At 35.5% G+C, this 17,401-nt stretch overlaps 1 protein-coding gene and 1 pseudogene across 3 annotated transcripts; one reads left to right on the top strand and one right to left on the bottom strand.

Annotated features, from left to right (window-relative positions):
• Positions 1-1,225: 1,225 nt before the first annotated feature.
• Positions 1,226-8,890, top strand: LOC139808146 (uncharacterized; annotated as a pseudogene).
• A 5,249-nt stretch (positions 8,891-14,139) lies between these two features.
• LOC139808548 (uncharacterized) lies at positions 14,140-17,228 on the bottom strand. 3 transcript variants are annotated; one of them, XR_011730899.1, is made up of 8 exons: positions 16,924-17,228; positions 16,373-16,626; positions 15,884-16,004; positions 15,107-15,528; positions 14,839-14,989; positions 14,616-14,716; positions 14,468-14,538; positions 14,140-14,378 (listed from the first exon to the last, which is right to left on the bottom strand). XR_011730899.1 is itself a non-coding variant. In XM_071770652.1 (7 exons), the coding sequence occupies exons 3-7, from the start codon at positions 15,107-15,109 to the stop codon at positions 14,342-14,344; spliced, it is 363 nt and encodes a 120-aa protein (XP_071626753.1). In that variant the 5' UTR covers positions 15,110-15,528; positions 15,884-16,004; positions 16,373-17,228; the 3' UTR covers positions 14,140-14,341. The 3 variants fall into 3 exon arrangements, 1 of the variants encoding a protein (XP_071626753.1); XR_011730898.1 differs by having other exon boundaries at positions 14,500-14,538; positions 16,373-17,227; XM_071770652.1 differs by having other exon boundaries at positions 16,373-17,228.
• Between the last annotated feature and the right edge of the window lie 173 nt (positions 17,229-17,401).

Here is a 17,401-nt window from a genome sequence, read left to right as displayed (position 1 = left end):
TCTCCAGCTTTTTGTTATTGTTATTTATGTCATGACAAAGGAATGTAGCAAAAAATTTGTGGTATCTGTAATATATATGTATAAATGTCTCAAATGTCTGTATGTATGTCTAAATGTAATATGTAACATATTAATATATATATGTTTATTATACCTGTTTTTTAACATAAATATGAAAGACAAATCAAAATTATGGTAAATACAACTAAAAATATAATCTGGTCCCTTGGTTGAAGCTTGGAATATATTGAATATAATGCATCTATCAAAATTAAAAATAATATATTAATATATAAATTTTGAGTTTCAAAATAATTATTAAAAACAGTACTTACCTTTAAAAAATGTAGAGATCGCCGATATATCGATCATTGTTATTTAATTGTGAAATCTTCTTAATGGGTAATGGGTAATGGCTTTCAAGAAGTGACGAACACTGGTCGAATCGCGATCGCGAAATCACAGTCTGTGATAAGAGACTTGTTGAATTTTCCACGGTATCTTGGAGCTAGACGTTTAATTTCTGCTGTGTATTGTTTTTTTGCTTCTTTTATTTCAGCTTTCGCTTTCATGTTTGAAGTTTTAGCATCAGCTACTAATTTGTTTAATTCAAAATTATATTTTTATTACGTTGCCAATGTTATGGCATTTGGTGTTGCTTTCAATATTTTTTATGAATTCGTGCATGGCAGTTTTTTGGTTCAAGTTCGTAGGGAGGTAAAAATTATTGCCAAATTGGAGGAGTTTAGTCATCTCAGAAGCAAGTACCTCCGTGTTGGAGAAGTTAATAAAGAATCATTTGTCATTAGCATATTTTATTTTAACAATTTTAAAAGAACAAATATGCAGTGCAAAATATCCTTGGATTTAATGTTACCTAGATTATATAATTTTATATTGTCTCCGAATTGAAGACGAATGAAACCTTGGATTAAATTGGTGAAATAGTTAAAAAAAATTATATTTAAGGAGAGAGGGTAGTAATTTGTGAATTAATGGTAATCAAATACTAGTCATTAAGTCACACACATTGTGATTGTGGTCCAAAGATACAAATTTAGATTTTAAGTTACGATTTTAACTGAATAATCGCTTTAGTACCGTTATCTTGGAATAAGTAATAATTTGCGTTTCCGTTATTATTAAAAATTTATTTGATGTTTCTACCCAAACATTTGGGTCGAATACCTAGTCAGTCAGGCTGGCTTGTAAACTATTGTAAACTATTTGTCAAATATTGCGAGTATTATACTGGCGCACATATGTCAACGGCTGCGTACACATCATCCATATCTGCGCGTGTCGTGCAGTCGCGTCGCTGTCGATGGGAAAGAGCAAGTCCTTGCTGAACAACGTGATCCTGTCACTCACCCGCAGGACGTCCAACGCGAGTGAGCGCAACCGACACGGTTCCTAGGTGACCAGCGTTTCAACTCTTCCATCAGATACATTGACCAGGAGGCCTGGGAGTTCAGCGGTAACAGCACGGACACTACCGATTATTTTGATTTTGAACCCTCGCTCGGAGCAGACGCTGATTTCGCCGAGCGAAATAATGGTCGCTTTGAACAGCAACAACAGTATTATCAATGAACGACAGGATGAAAATCATCAGATTCCGCGTTCCTTGCCGTCGCCGACGAAGAAGTAAATCAATAACGGCAGCAGTTGGCGTCGCAAGTTTATGCTACGTCGTCGCTCCAACGATTCCTTGAACTTGAACAACGGTGAGACACGTTCCTCTTCGCCGAGCGAATCGATAGCGAAGTCTTTATTTTGGATCGAGGAATCCTTGTTCAGATGAGGGGCAACAAGGCAGCAACACCACGGCGACGACCATCTCGTTGCCATCGGTGTAAATTGACGTGACCGGAAGCCCTTAGACAGCCACCGCCTCTGTCGACGACATACCGTCTCTGGAGAACAGCTTTAGCTAGCCCGAAAAGGAAAATGACGATGAGGAGCAGGCTGGTCCGGAGTTTGAGACGGAGAACTCATCCTTACCGTGCAGCCCAGCGGCCGCGTCCATCGTTGGCTTGGACTTTCTCCACGGTGCCCTATTACGATTTTCTGTCAATGAACGGCGGCGCAATGCGGCAGGGGATCACCAGCACCAGCTCGCTCCAGCTACCGTCCGATGTGAGTTTGCATTTCAGCGTGGACTGCCCGCCGATACTTGCAGCTTTTACGGCGAGGACAGCAGTCCGAGCATGGACTCGTTGAAGTTCAAAGGGTCTGGACGCGACCGGGTGCCGCGAGATCTTGCCCGAATCTGGAACGACATAGCGCCGGCTGCTCTTCAGCCAGCAGCTTGTCGAGCTCGAGATCGAGACCGGGTCCGGCCGGGCCATGTTTCAAGCTTTTCGAGGAAGGCGACGTACAAGTGTGCTACCTGAATCAAATCCGGATCTTTTTAAAGAAGACCCTGTGCAGCAAGTTTCTTAGACGCTGGGAGACCCATTATCTCTATTTAAACGACTGTTGCCTGTTCTCCAAGACACTGACGGGTTTTTTTCTGCAACCTGTTCCGTACAGCAAGAACAGTCGGAGATCCGAAAGTACGTTGTCGCCAGGTGGGAACCTGCGTATAAGAACTCTCAGCATTGTCCTACCAGACGGTTCGCTTCTTCTGCAAGACGCTTACACGAGGGAGCAGTGATACCGTTTGATATGGAAGAAAAATATCTTCTGAGGAAGGCGACATATATATCCAAGTGTGCTGCCTGAATCAAACCCGGACCTTCGTAAAGAAGATCTTGTGCGGCAAGTTTCTTAGACGCTGGGAGACGCATTATCTCTATCTCAACGACTGTTGCCTGTCCTTCAAGGCGCTGACGGGTTTTCTTCAGCAACTTGTTCCGTACAGCAGCATGTCGGAGATCCGAAAGTACGTTGTCGCCAGGTGGGACCCTGTGTATAAGAACTGTCTCAGCATTGTTTTACCAAACGGCTTCTTCTGCAAGACAGTAACACTTGCATGAGGGACCAGTGATACCGCTTGAGATGGAAGAAAAATATTTTTCGAGGAAGGCGACATATATACAAGTGTGCTGCATGAATCAAACCCGGACCGTCGTAAAGAAGATCTTGTCCAGCAAGTTCTTTAGACGCTGGGAGACGCATCATTTCCATCTCCGCGACTGTTGCCTGTTCTCCAAGACGCTGACGGGGTTTCTTCAGCAACCTGTTCCGTACAGCAGCATGTCGGAGATCTGGAAGTACGTTGTCGCCAGGTGGGACCCTGCGTATAAGAACTGTCTCAGCATTGTCCTACCAGACGGTTCGCTTCTTCTGCAAGACCATGAGGGAGCATTGATACCGCTTGATATGGAAGAAAAATATCTTTCGAGGAAGGCGACATATATACAAGTGTGCTGTTTGAATCAAACCCAAACCTTTGTAAAGCAGATCCTGTCCAGTAAGTTCCTTAGACCCTAAGAGACGCATTATTTTTATCTCAACGACTGTTGCCTGTCCTCCAAGACGCTGACGGGTTTTCTTCAGCAACCTGTTCCGTACAGCAGCATGTCGGAGATCCGAAAATACGTTGTCGTCAGGTGGGACCCTGTGTATAAGAACTGTTTCAGCATTGTCCTACCAGACGGTTCGCTTCTTCTGCAGGACAGTAACGCTTACACGAGGGAGCAGTGATATCGCTTGATGTGATAGAAAAATATCTTTCGAGGAAAACGACATATATACAAGTGTGCTGTTTGAATCAAACCCAAACCTTTGTAAAGCAGATCCTGTCCAGCAAGTTCCTTAGACGCTGAGAGACGCATTATCTCTATCTCAACGACTGTTGCCTGTCCTCCAAGACTGACGGGTTTTCTTCAGCAACCTGTTCCGTACAGCAGCACGTCGGAGATCCGAAAGTACATTGTCGCCAGGTGAGACACTGCGTATAAGAACTGTCTCAGCATTGCTTTATCAGATGGTTCGCTTCTTCTGCAAGACAGTAACACTTACACGAGGGACCAGTGATACCGCTTGAGATTGAAGAAAAATATCTCAAATACCAACACGTGTTGATGAGCACTCGAGAAGAGGAGGTACTGCGCGAATTGTGCACCATGATGGACTTCACCCTGTGACATTCAGTCTAACCTTGAAGCCGACGTTAGACTTTTTCTGTCGACTGACAGTTTACTAACGGTTACTTTCGTGTTGTTTGGAACTGTAATGAAAATGACTTTTTTTTCGTCGGGTATTCTGATGTGTGCAGATTCTGCATAAGTGAAGAAAGTACGGAATTATCTGTAAATTGCCATTCCAACGACTCATCCGTGAGATCGCTCAGGATTTCAAGACTGACCTCCACTTCTAAAGTTCTGCTGTAATGGCTCTTCAAGAAGCTAGCGAGGCGTTACCTTGTACGTCTTTTCGAAGATACGAACTTGTGCGCTATTCAGGCTAAAGCGAGTCACTATCATGCCGAAAGATATCCAACTGGCACGTTGTATCTGTGGCGAGCGAGCTTAGGCGCAACAAATTTATAAAATAAACAATCTAAAAACACGAAGGTGGTCACATCATTACGATCATTATCTTCTATTTTTTATTGTAAAAGTGTCCAAAGGAGATGGATTTTTATTTGAACTTGGTTACTTAACCCTTTAGGGGCCTGTGTACATAATTATGTACATAAAAGAAAAAAAAAAGAAAAAAAACCGAAAAAAACGAAAAAAAAAACGAAAAAAAACGAAAAAAACTAAAACAAAAAACTAAAAAAACTAAAGTACTTATCAGGGACGTCTTTTAAGACTATTTTATAAATTATAACATTTTACTCCAATGGGATTGATGTGTGGCCCCTGAAGGGTTAAATACAGCAGTTTCAAACATTTGTATTGACAATTACAGTACAATTAGAGTACAATTAAACGTGTTAAAAAATTCTGAGTTCCGAAACATATAGATGCTAGGTATTATTTTATACGCGAAAAATATGCAAACGAAGAAATAGATATAAGATATGTTCTAAGCGAAGACCAACTAACCGATATCTTTAGAAAAATCTTTTTTTTATTAAGGCTCTTGGTCCCTGAGCCGAGAACTCCGCGTTGACGGGGCGACGTACCGTCGCGGTAAAAATAAGAACTCTCTCCAATGGAGAATTCTATTCTTTGTGACATGTTGACAATCTATTTTGTCCTGCATGGTATTTCGTTATTATTTGCTTTGTACTTGTGCTGTAATATTTAATATACTTGTGAAACTCGTAAAATTGACCGAGGAGTAAGATTTGCAAGGAATACATATGCGGAGGAACATTTTCCACTCCTTTTGATAGTTGTCAAACGGCTTGTTTTCTCGTATTTTTAGGCTTTGTTTTATGGTTGTTTGTTTATTGTCGAGGGAAAAGATAAGAATAGTCCCCGGTCAATTTTAGAAGTGTTCTGAAATGATCTACAGTGATTTTTTATTGAAATGTCTTTTTATTTGAGAATGCCACGTAGGACAAAATAGGGTAATTTCTCGCCTCGGTAGTAAGAAATTCAATATGACCGCGGTGACTACCCAGGAGCCTTAAAGGATAGATTTGTCACATTGTGCAATAAAATTGGTATTACAGAAGCACTTAAATAGTGCGGATGTGTTAGAAATGAAGTTCAAGTATTCGTACGTTTCTGTTTGGTGTATGCCAAGAGAGTAGATAAGTGATGTTATCTGTTCAACCTTTCTCTGTTTCTTTTATTGTTAGTTTTAGGTCCGTTTTCATTTTCCTTTTTATTATGTATTTCTGTGGATAATTTAAATAACTGCTGCAAATTAATATGGCAACGCAATATACAATTTTATTACACAGAATAAGGAAACAATTTACATACCATGCGCGTGGCCATGCGGGCACCATATAAAAGCTAGACTTAAGTGTCTGGAAATAGATGTGCAATGGCGGAAATAGCAAAAGAAAGAACGGAATTATGTTTATTGCGTTCATTTGTTAATAGCGCATCCTAAAGTTTAAGTCTAAAGTAATAGATAGATAAAATATCGCAATTATCCGCCATTTTGGCTTTACAACTACTATGCGACCACACAAAGAAACGCGTACGTACATATAATGTTTCACACACAGAATCAGGTTAGGAAAATTGCATTTAATGTGTAGCTATGTTACATTATGTAATAAGATAAGTGTACATTATGTCCATTATTCGACGCCATTTGACTCTAAATGCTAAGTATTGAGTTTTATGAACTGCGATTACAGACATCTATATGTTATATACTAGACTGCTAATTTCCACAAAATCATTTCCACGTGGATCTGAAAAGTATGTACATAACTCATGCGTTGTGTAAAAGATATGAATGTTACTTAATTGGATGAATTTCAAGCAATATGTGTTACATATCTACCATTTCCTTTTTTATTTACAGATGCGCAGATGCTAACTCGTCATATATATGTGATACAAATTTTTTGGAATTCATGTTTTTGATACGGTGTAAAGGAGTAGCAATTTAGTATACACACATACGTGACGCATACATACATGAATCTAATGGATGGAACAGAGGAGGCATCTTTCGGACTTGCTTCATTAGTTAGCTGATTTACGTAGAATTTCCCTTATCTGCTTTTGTGTTACCTCAATCATATATATTTTTTATTTTTCATATTTTTTATATTTTTGACGTTTTTATCGCGGTTTCTCGCGTTTTCCCCCAATTACTTAAATGTTTAAAAATTGGGCCTGCGATATTTGATGAGCAAAAGCATGTAGCGGAATTTACGGCAATATTGACCATGGACTGGAAAATACATAGCACACCGTATCACATACTTTTCTCTCTAAAGTGTCCGGAAGCACCGAAAGAGGAAAAGAGAGAGAAATATACTTCTCTCTCCAAAGTGTCCGGAAGTATGGAAAGAAAAAAGAGAGAAGATGGTTTTTTCTCTAACTTCCTCCGTACGTTATAATAAACTGTAGGCAGTTGCCAGTCCATATCTATAAGGTCCTTGTATGGGACGAATCGTTGTCCATGGATGTATAATATAGATGTCTGTGATTGCAGTATTCTGTCTATTTAGTTACTTTAGCACGTCTTATCCTAGAGCGTCTAATTTAGTAGAGCGCGCGTAATATGAACACACATCTCTCTTCTTGACTCTAGGGACCTGTGCACATAATTATGTACATAAAAAAAAAAAAAAAAAAAAAAAAAAAAAAAAACAAAAAAGAACAAAAAACAAAAAAAAGAAAAACAAAAAAAGAAAAAACAAAAAAAACAAAAACATGAGTTCCGAAACATATAGATGCTAGGTATTATTTTATACGCAAAAAATATGCAAACGAAGAAATAGATATAAAATATGTTCTAAGCGAAGACCAACTAACCGATATCTTTAGGAAAAAATTTTTTTTTATTAAAGGATAGATTTGTCACATTTACTACGTTTACGCGAGCGTTACTTTTGTAGTAACTTACGATATATCACTCGTTTACGCTGAATAAATTGTCTACAAAATTCTGTTTACGCGAAGGAATTATCGTAAGTTACTACAGAAGTAACGCTTGCGTAAACGTAGTATATATGCAATAAAATTGGTATTACAGAAGCACTTAAATAGTGCGGATGTTAGAAATGAAGTTCAAGTATTTGTACGCTTCTGTTCGGTGCATGCTATGAGAGTAGATAAATGATGTTATCTGTACAATCTTTCTGTTTTTTTTTTATTGTCAGTATAACGCTAGGCCCGTTTTTATTTTCCTTTTTATTATAATAAAAAGGATACGTATATGTATTTTTGTGGATAATTTAAATAACTATTGCAAATGGCAACACACTATACAATTTTATTGCACAGAATAAGGATACAATTTACGTACTATGCGCGTGGCCATGCGGCACCATATAAAAGCCAGGCTTAAGTGTCTAGAAGCAGATGTGCAATGGCGGAAATAGCAAAAGAAAGAACGAAGAACGGAATTATGCTTATTGCGTTTACTTGTTATTAGCGCATCCTAAAGTCTAAGTCTAAAGTAGATAGATAAAATATCGCAATTATCCGCCATTTTGGCTCTACAACTATGCGACCACACAAAGAGACACGTACATACATATAATGTTTCACACACAGAATCAGGTTAGGAAAATTGCACTTAATGTGTAGCTATGTTACATTATGTAATAAAATAAGTTTACATTATGTCCATTATTTGACGCCATTTGACTCTAAATGTTAAAGCATTGAGTCTTATGAATTGCGATTACAGACATCTATATATTATATACTAGACTGCTAATTTCCACAAAATCACTTCCACGTGTACCTGAAAAGTATGTACATAATGCGTTGTGTAAAATATATGAATGTTACTTAATTGATTGAATTTCAAGCAATATGTGTTAGAGCCACCGCACAAGACTTTCGTATGGTCACGTAGCGTAACATAACGTGAGCCAACGCACAAGAAACGTATTGGTTACGGCCGTTACGGCGTTATACGTTTCTTGTGCGTTGATCTACGTTACGTTACCATACGAGAGCTTGTGCGGAGGCTCTAACCGATACGTTTCTTGTGCGTTGATTCACGTTACGTTACGCTACGTGACCATACGAGAGTCTTGTGCGGTGGCTCTTATATATCTACCATTTCTTCTTTTATTTACGTCACGGATGCGTAGATGCTCATTTGTCATATATATGTGATACATATTTTTTGGAATCCATTTTTTTGATACGGTATAAAGGAGTAGCAATTTAGTATACAAACATACGTGACGCATACATACATGAATCTAATGGATAGAACAGAGGAGGTATCTTTCGGACTTGCTTCACTAGTGAGGTATGGAACCATAGATCTTATAGATATGCAGGTTAATTGTTACAAAAATATAATTACCGTAATCAGCTGATTCACGTAGAATTTCTCTATCTGCTTTTGTGTTTGCTCGGTTATATATATATATATATATATATATATATATATATATATATTTTTTTTTGTTTTTTTTTGTGGACTCGCGTTTTTTCCCAATTACTTAAATGTTCAAAAATTGGGCCTGCGATATTTGGTGAGCAAAAGCATGTAGCGAAATTTAAGGCAATATTGACCATGGACTGGCAATACATAGCACATCTTGTCACGTACTTCTCTCTCTAAAGTGTCCGGAAGCACCGAAAGAGGAAAAGAGAGAGAAATATACTTCTCTCTCCAAAGTGTCTGGAAGTATGGAAAAAAAAGAGAGAAGATGGTTCTTTCTCTAACTTCCTCCGTACGTTGTAATAAACTGTAGGCAGTTGCCAGTCCATATCTATAAGGTCCGTGTATGAGACGAATCGTTGTCCATGGATGTATAATATAGATGTCTGTGATTGCAGTACTTTGTCTATCTAGTTACTTCATCTCGTCTTATCTTAGAGCGTCTAATCTAGTAGAGCGTGCGTAATATGAACACACATCTACCCCTTCTTAAGAAAAAAGTTATTTCGCTGCATATATTGATAAGTAATCAAGTCGTCGTTTTATAACGACCTGACTACTTATCAGTGAACGCTTTAATATGTTCGTACTCTAACAGAGCGTCGTGGGGTATGTTGCGCTTGATCAAAAAGATGATTAGGTTCTGTCTGTAGAGAAACGCGGATATTAATTTGTGTTTTGTTTTGAGATTGTTCGGCATTTCTCTTGAGAAATATCGTCTTGTTCATTCCGTTCATGCGATTTAAAACTCTAGTAATAAAATAATCATTAGTTTGAGACTCTACAGGAGTGTTTACTTTCTATGGAACGCATTTGATTTACATGGCTTATCCAGGAACAGCCATCATCGAACGACATCTTATAATGCAACTTTCTCAATCGATCTGTAATTCTATCGAATTTCCATTTTTCATCTTTTGAATAATTTTTACACGCTACTCTCTCTCCGCACGAGAAAAATTTGTACTTAATGTGTTTGTATTACTAAGAGTTTGGATTTTTTATGCTAGTTTTTGTCGGAACACAAAGGGAATTAACTCAGTCAGAAGTTATTAAATTTAACACTTCTCGTTTGAAAGCGAGAATAATGTAGTCAATCAACCGAAAGCTTTTGACAGTCTTATTTTATTTAGTAGGTAACATTACATCTAATCTAGTGCATAGTTTTCTGTTGAGAACATTTTCGCAGGAGACATTTGTTATTGCATATGTATATGGCATTGTTCTATTTCTATACTGTAATAATAACTTATTTAATGCTAAAATCCTTTAAGACTTTTGATAATAAAAAATTAATATAGTGATTTGGCTAGATGAGAGTGATAACTTATAATTTATAAGAACTATTTATTTTTAAATTATAATAATTTCCGTACGTTATTTAATGCTAAATCGACATTTAAAGAATCACAGTTTATACGACGTAAAACTTGTTTGTATAAAACGTTTAGCCCGACCATTTGTTGCTATATTATACGAAGCCGTATACTTTATGTTTACCATTTACTCGTAGGAATTGTTGAAATTTATGTGAGGCAAATTTTTTACCATTTTCTGTAAATACAGTTTGTGTGGTAGATAAAAACTATTCCGAAAGAATTTTTTTATTTGTTTCCGATCATTTCCGACACAGTACATGGAGGAGGAGTATCACGGAATTACGCGTTCCATGTAACATTATTAATATTTGAAAGCAACATGAAAGTCATAATTTTTAAACGCTAAACATATGAACGCTAATGAAATTGTAGTTTATATGTATAATAATATATATTTTGAATATTATATTTTGAAATACCCGAGAAAAATAATAGGTATAATATGGTCAGATTTAAAATATATTATTAAATATGAAATGATCTGAATTAGATATGAAAAGATCTAATTTTATATGATTATATGTATTCAGATCCGAAATTTGGCGTAATACGATCATATTTTTATGTAATCATAGTCGACTTGATCTTATTAGGTATATATGACAACAAATCTGTTGTTGAAGCAAAAATGGGTCACGCATGTCAGATACGGGAAATGAAATGTACAAAATCTTGATGTTAGCCACGGGAACGAAGTACGTTAGTTGCTTCTCATTTTCTCTAATAATTTCTTTGTAAAGAGGGTACCTGTGCAATCGAGACATTATCTAAGGGACTAGATATTTTCTGTCAATGTCAATTTTCATGCTTTTTCACACGGTAGGTTATTAATTATTATTGCATTGTTACCAATACACTTTACATTTAAATATCTTTAAATAAATCTGATGTTTGTCTAGTGTGATTGGAAAAAGTTATATGGACATTTTGATCTTAGAAATGGAAAATAATGGAAATCTTTTTTCTCTCTTTTTAAGTTTAATTTCCTTTTCCTCTTTTCCTTCTTTAGAAATTAATAATGGTTTATGGATTGTTGATAATTCAACAGTATTTGGGTTCGAGTCTATCTGACTGCAGTTGGAATATTTTGTCTTTTAGAAGACATACATTAACTTGCTAGTTTTCTTCCAGAGGTACACCACATATTTTTCAAAAGATTTAGTATTAGTACGAATACTATAAAATTGCGTAAGAAGCCTTAAAGAGAAGCGTCTCTTTACCTGTGTAACACGGTTGTCTTTTTGAGCGCTCTGCTATTTTGCCTTCTAATCTTTTTTCATGCCAATAGATTCTTCTTCATCGGTTTTACTTTCTTCTATAATGTTTATGTGTGTGGGCAAATCTAAAAATATTGAAACTTTTTTATTGAATATTTTTTTCTCAGAAGTTCTTTTAAGAATATTCAGTGTATCTAATTTAATCTGAAGGACTTTTGTGTGATATGGGTATTGAAGATTAACTTAAAAATATTTAGGTTTGGAGGTAATTCCCAAGGTGGAGGTGATAGATATAGTTCATTATTTCTTGTCAAGAAGATCAACTTGTTAGAATAATAAAGATGAGTTGAGTTATGAAATTTATAAAATTTTGCTTTGTTCCAAATTGATTTCGTTGATATTAATTCTGATATTTGTTCATCACGTGTGTGTCTTGATGGTTTAAGCAGATATTTTGTATTTGACTGTTTAAAGCGCGTCACTAACTTATATAGGTTAGTGGCGCGCTTTACTTTATTCAAATAATTTTATAACATGTTAAATAATTTTTGCAAATTTTGACCGCTACGACATAACAGGGACACTTTTATTTCGCTGCGCGTGCGGCCACGGAGCATATTCAGTGTTGCTACATCTTGGCGGTATGATAGGAATCAGGTTAAAAAAGAAATGTATATAATTTTACGAAACAATGAGAAATTCTTTTTCTACACGGCAAATTATGATAAAACGGCTTGCAATTACAGAAAGCAAGACGTTACACGGAGGTAGATTAATTCGAATCTGTATTAAGATTGGCTATAACTTGTTTTACAGTTTGTTAAGCGAAATTAAGCGATATTGATATCATTTATCATGTACATTTGCACTGAACAAAAAATTTATTATTTGCAAGAAATTAGATTTCTTTAAATTTAGTATTCGGTAGATTTAAGAAAACATGTTTCTGAGTTTAAAATATTTTATTAAATCTACTTCTTTAAATTATGGAAACTAAATTCAAAGACATTATTGTCTTGCAAATAATAAATTTTTTTAAGTCAATTTTAGTGTAATAATTACACATATTTTTTTATTTATATGTAATAATAATTGAATTGGTGAAGCGTTAATTTTTGACTGGGGGAGAACAGCATTGGTGTACAAAAATTCAGCAGTGGACTGAAAAAAGTAAGCAGTGGTCTGTAATATTTGACGGCATCGTCCGAATTTTATCCGGTGTCACGTTCCCTCAAAGTTAAGTTTATTTGTCCGTTTTTGGGTCAAAACATTTAAGTTATTTACTCGGGATTAGGACCAAGGTTGCGTGATTAATCCAGTCCGAAGAGATATCGAATTTTGTATGTTTTAAACCGAGGGTCAGATTTGTGTATTAAATTAAAATTTAGAAAATCTATTAAATTCAAAGGGATTAATTTATATGGAATTAAGGTTTGAGTTTTATCTTGAATTTTTTTTTCTAATTTCTTTAATTTGAATAAGAATAGAAAAGGATCTTGATTTAATTGTATATCTGATATTTAATTCTTTTGAGTTGGAATTTTTTTCTCCCTTTTCTGAGCATGAATGAGGATTAAAAGAAATTCTATTGCCACACTCTTTGGCAGCGACAGGTAAAGGAAGGAAATCTCCTGTTGTCACATTTTTTGGCAGCGACAGTTAAGAGTTGTGAAATTAAAGGATTTTAGAGTAAAATTAGTTTTTAGAATTAAAATTAAAATTACTTTTATTCTGGGAGAATATGTTTACAACTGTTGTTTAAAAATCTGGTTTAAATGATATGATTTTAATTCTTGTTTACAAATGTAGTTAAGATCCTGTTTTAAAGATTTGTTGAAGTTAGAGTGTATAGTTACTCTCTAAATCTGAAACAGTGAATAGTCACTGATTAGCAGTGAATATTCACTGAAGGCATCAGTCTAAAGTATGCCACTGACAATCAGTGAAATTCAACTGAAAAATTAGTGAAACTTAGAATGCTGTATAAATCAGTGAAAGTATACTGATTTACTCAGTGAAAAATTCACTTTTTGATTAGTGAACGTACTACGCAAAAAAATTAGCTACTATAATAAATCTAGTCATAAATATGGACAGCTAACATTTTTTACAGCAAGAGCTCTAATTTTGCTGAACCTTTTGCTACGTATTGTTAATAATAATTGCAAAAAGAACTATTGCTAAATTAATAGCTCTCACTGTAAACGATCTAGCTATCCATATTTACGACAAAATTTGTAGCTAATTTTTTTTCTGTGTGCATTTCATATGTGCTAATACTAAAATATATGATATAATTAGTGGATTACTGGTAGTGGATTAAAATTACAAAGCAAATTAAAAGCTGGTTAAAAATATTATATTTAATCTTAATATAAAGAATATTTTAATGTATTATATTTTTTAAATATATATTAAAGTCTTAAAGTATATCTTAATGAATAATATCTTAATGAATAATATATTAAAGAATATTTTAATAAATATTATTCTCTTCTCTGTTACTTGGCTCTCCAACTTCCGCGTTATAAATGTTAATATGTAAGGAAGAAACAATACTTGACGGTTGGACATTAATTTCATAAACAAAGCTTTCAATGAAATTATAAAAATTTAAAAGAGAAGGTGGATATGAAACGTGGAGTACTTGATACAGTTTGAATAACAGATCAAATGCTGCTATAGAAGTTGCTCGATGCGGAAGATTAAGGAACCATCCGTCACCCTGAACGAAGAAAGTGGCCCTTTGTTGACCTCGGATGCACATAATATGTGGTTGTATGTTGCCATTCGCCTCAGTCCTTAAGGTTTTTTCAGTATGAGGAAGATTTGTTCCTTCCTGTAGAACAAAGATGTACAGCGATAATTTGCAAAATGTATTCCTTTTATTATAAATACGTGGTGACATCTAAAAGCTTAAAAACATACTGGCAAAATTTTATGAGATGGGGATTTGGTACCTCAGCATTCGGAATGTTCTCATTATCTTTTTTTTGCAACTGTAATAAAGAGGATGTGTGAAATTACCTTTAAAAAAATATTAATAACCTAAAGTAAAATGAAAGAACCTACTCACTTTTTTCTTGCTACTTCCTTTGCCTTTTCCTCCATTATTTTTTCGTGAAGAGTTTGATGGAGGCAAAAGGAGAGTCAGAACAATCAGAGCTCGTAAATCGTCTGAAAAAAAGAAAGAAACACCAGGCATATTGTGAAAAATTTCACTTTTTAGTCAGAACTACTCCGGTCAATAAGTAAATTTATCAGTAAATAAAAACAATTTATTAGTCTAAAACACTCACCATCATTAACTGGAAAATTGTTAGTTTTCTTCATGATATCTGGTCTATATTGTGTGGCGTAAGCAAGAATTTTTTTAGTATAAAAGGAAGGGAATTTGCCCAAAAAATTGTCTTCACAACCCGAATAAATACCAATAAAGTCTTGTTCTATCTGAAAAATAAAGAAATCATATCCGCACTAGTAAATCGTCTGACAAAAAGAAAGAAACACAGGCATATTGTGTAGTAACAGTAATCCCAAAATTGAAAGAGCTGAATTCAAACTCACCATTTCACCACGGTAGTCTAGGAGGCGCGGATATTTTTCAAAAATATTTGATATAGTATATTGATTCGTCGTCAGGAATTAATTCATCATCAGGAATTAATTCGTCGTTAGGAATTAATTCAGGCTCTAAATTATCATCACATCTGTATCTATGACACCGACGTATGTGCTTTCTCAATGTATAGAAATACATAAACGTTCGACGACATCCATCTTGGCCACATTCAAAACCATTTTTCCCCATTCCCCGATGAATTGTAAGTCCATGAGAAAATTGTAAATGCCGAACTAAACCATTCAATCCATTGGGGACATTATGGTGGCATACATAACAATTCAGACGATCCATATCACTTTTCGCAAAACGCTGCAACAACTTCAGATCGATATCGATATTTGAATCCAAAACTGTTACGACTCGTCTGAAATGTTAGAATTTACAAATAACCACTGAGAGATCACATATTCCATGTTACGAGATACGCTACAAATGCTTCGTAGCATTCATCTTCTCCTTGTTTTTAATGAAGAAAGAAGGAGAAGAAGAACGCTTTAAAGCATCTGAAGCGTCAAGTGGACCGCAGCTATTATTTACGATCTTTCAGTGATCATCTCTGAGCCTCAACTGTACAGATAAATTCTATGAGTTTCGACAGTCATCAGTGTTTGTTAATCAATATGATATTAAAAATCAGGAATATAATTACAACTATAACAAGAATTACAAAAGCCCTCTGCATGAAAAAAAATGTTGGCTCACTCATTCAGAATGCTCACCCAAAAAAGCATTAGCAACTATATTGTCTTGTGCAAGATCCAATATTTTCTCTGCTACCTCGCCTGGCGACCATTTCGTAATTTCACCCATATCCACAAAATTTTAATAATTGAAGATTATCTGAAACAAATTGAAATGTATATCCAGCTAGACAACTTACACATATTAAGTACATGAGTAATAATAGTATATAAAATAATAAAAATCAGATATAATTTCGCCAAAATGCGTTCTCTAAAAATATATGTTATTATGCAGTACACAAAGTGCTGTAAAAATTGCTGTTTCAAAATTCTAGTAAATTTTATAAAATGCCAAAAATATGTTATTAAAATAACCGCATATTACCGCATTTTTTGCGAAATATAATACTATAAGTACATCATAAAAAACTGTATTCAAACATGTATTTACATGTATTTACACTAAATACATAATTTATTCAAACTGGCCTGGCACGCGACAACTCTTCATCGAGGTGTACTCACGTGTTCGTAACTACTCTATTAATTCCTTCTGGTCGGACGTGCTCGATTCCTAGGATGTGATAGACCTCACGAACGAGAAGACCTTCATGAAGAAGCCACCGGAAGACGGAAGACTCTCGACAAGGAGAAGCAGAGCAAGCAGGACGTTGCTGCGTTGACAACGGAGAACGATCGAGGAACCGACGCCGCCGATTGACGTCGAAGTGGTACCTCCAGATTGCCCACGGCTAGATTCGCTTGCACTCAGACGAGAACTTGAAAGACCAGAACCAGAATTATGTCAAATTCGAGGAGGAAAACAAGGATATCTGTTTTGCGTCGGTCGAACGTTAGGCACGCAGGATCCGTATGGGGCAACGCGTGCTGCAAATCGCGTCGATCCTGCTCAAATTTATTCTAAACATGTATTTACATTAAATCATATCTAAAAAAGTATACGTAAATTATGTGTATATGTACGCCGGCACCTAACCTAACCTTGCCATGTGCTGTTAGGGAATTGGCGCGCGAATATCGGTTTTGTATTTAATAATGCAAAAACTTTTACTTACCACCAATGTATACTTATCAATAACGAAGATATAATGCATATATCACTTCTCTTCACTGATATTATATTATCATGTATAAGACGCACGCACGAGCATGTTCTCTTGGAAGCCACTATAATAATAAGTGAATAACGATATAACACTGACGAATCTGTGAGCTTTGCCGTTCTCGCTGATTGCGCAGCGCGTTCGGTCCTGTTTCACTGTTTTATTAGCGATGCAAGATGTCACTGATGGAATCAGTGACTTTTCCACTGATTCAGATTTAGAGAGTAGAATTTTATATATTATCTTGTATAAATACTGTCGGTTGATTAGGTTAAGAGCACAGGAAAATAACTCAACTAACTACTGATTGACAACTAACTGACTGTGTACAATGATTTTTCGCGCTTATTTGTACTCAAGTGGCAAGAATCCTCTGCGCGAGCTTCTCACTATTTCTTTGTCTTTGTATCTTAAAGGAGGAGGAAGGTCT

Source organism: Temnothorax longispinosus, chromosome 2 (genome assembly GCF_030848805.1).
Source record: "Temnothorax longispinosus isolate EJ_2023e chromosome 2, Tlon_JGU_v1, whole genome shotgun sequence".
Classification (NCBI taxonomy): domain Eukaryota; kingdom Metazoa; phylum Arthropoda; class Insecta; order Hymenoptera; family Formicidae; genus Temnothorax; species Temnothorax longispinosus.
This window is presented reverse-complemented; position numbering and strand designations above follow the sequence as displayed.

Excerpts from the sequence above, each read along its gene's own strand:
- LOC139808548 (XM_071770652.1), bottom strand. Across the intron at positions 14,717-14,838 it reads CAATTTTCCAGTTAATGATG|ACGATTTACGAGCTCTGATT; the intron begins GTGAGTGTTTTA and ends TCTTTTTTTCAG. Across the intron at positions 14,539-14,615 it reads AAGGAAGTAGCAAGAAAAAA|TTGCAAAAAAAAGATAATGA; the intron begins GTGAGTAGGTTC and ends TCTTTATTACAG.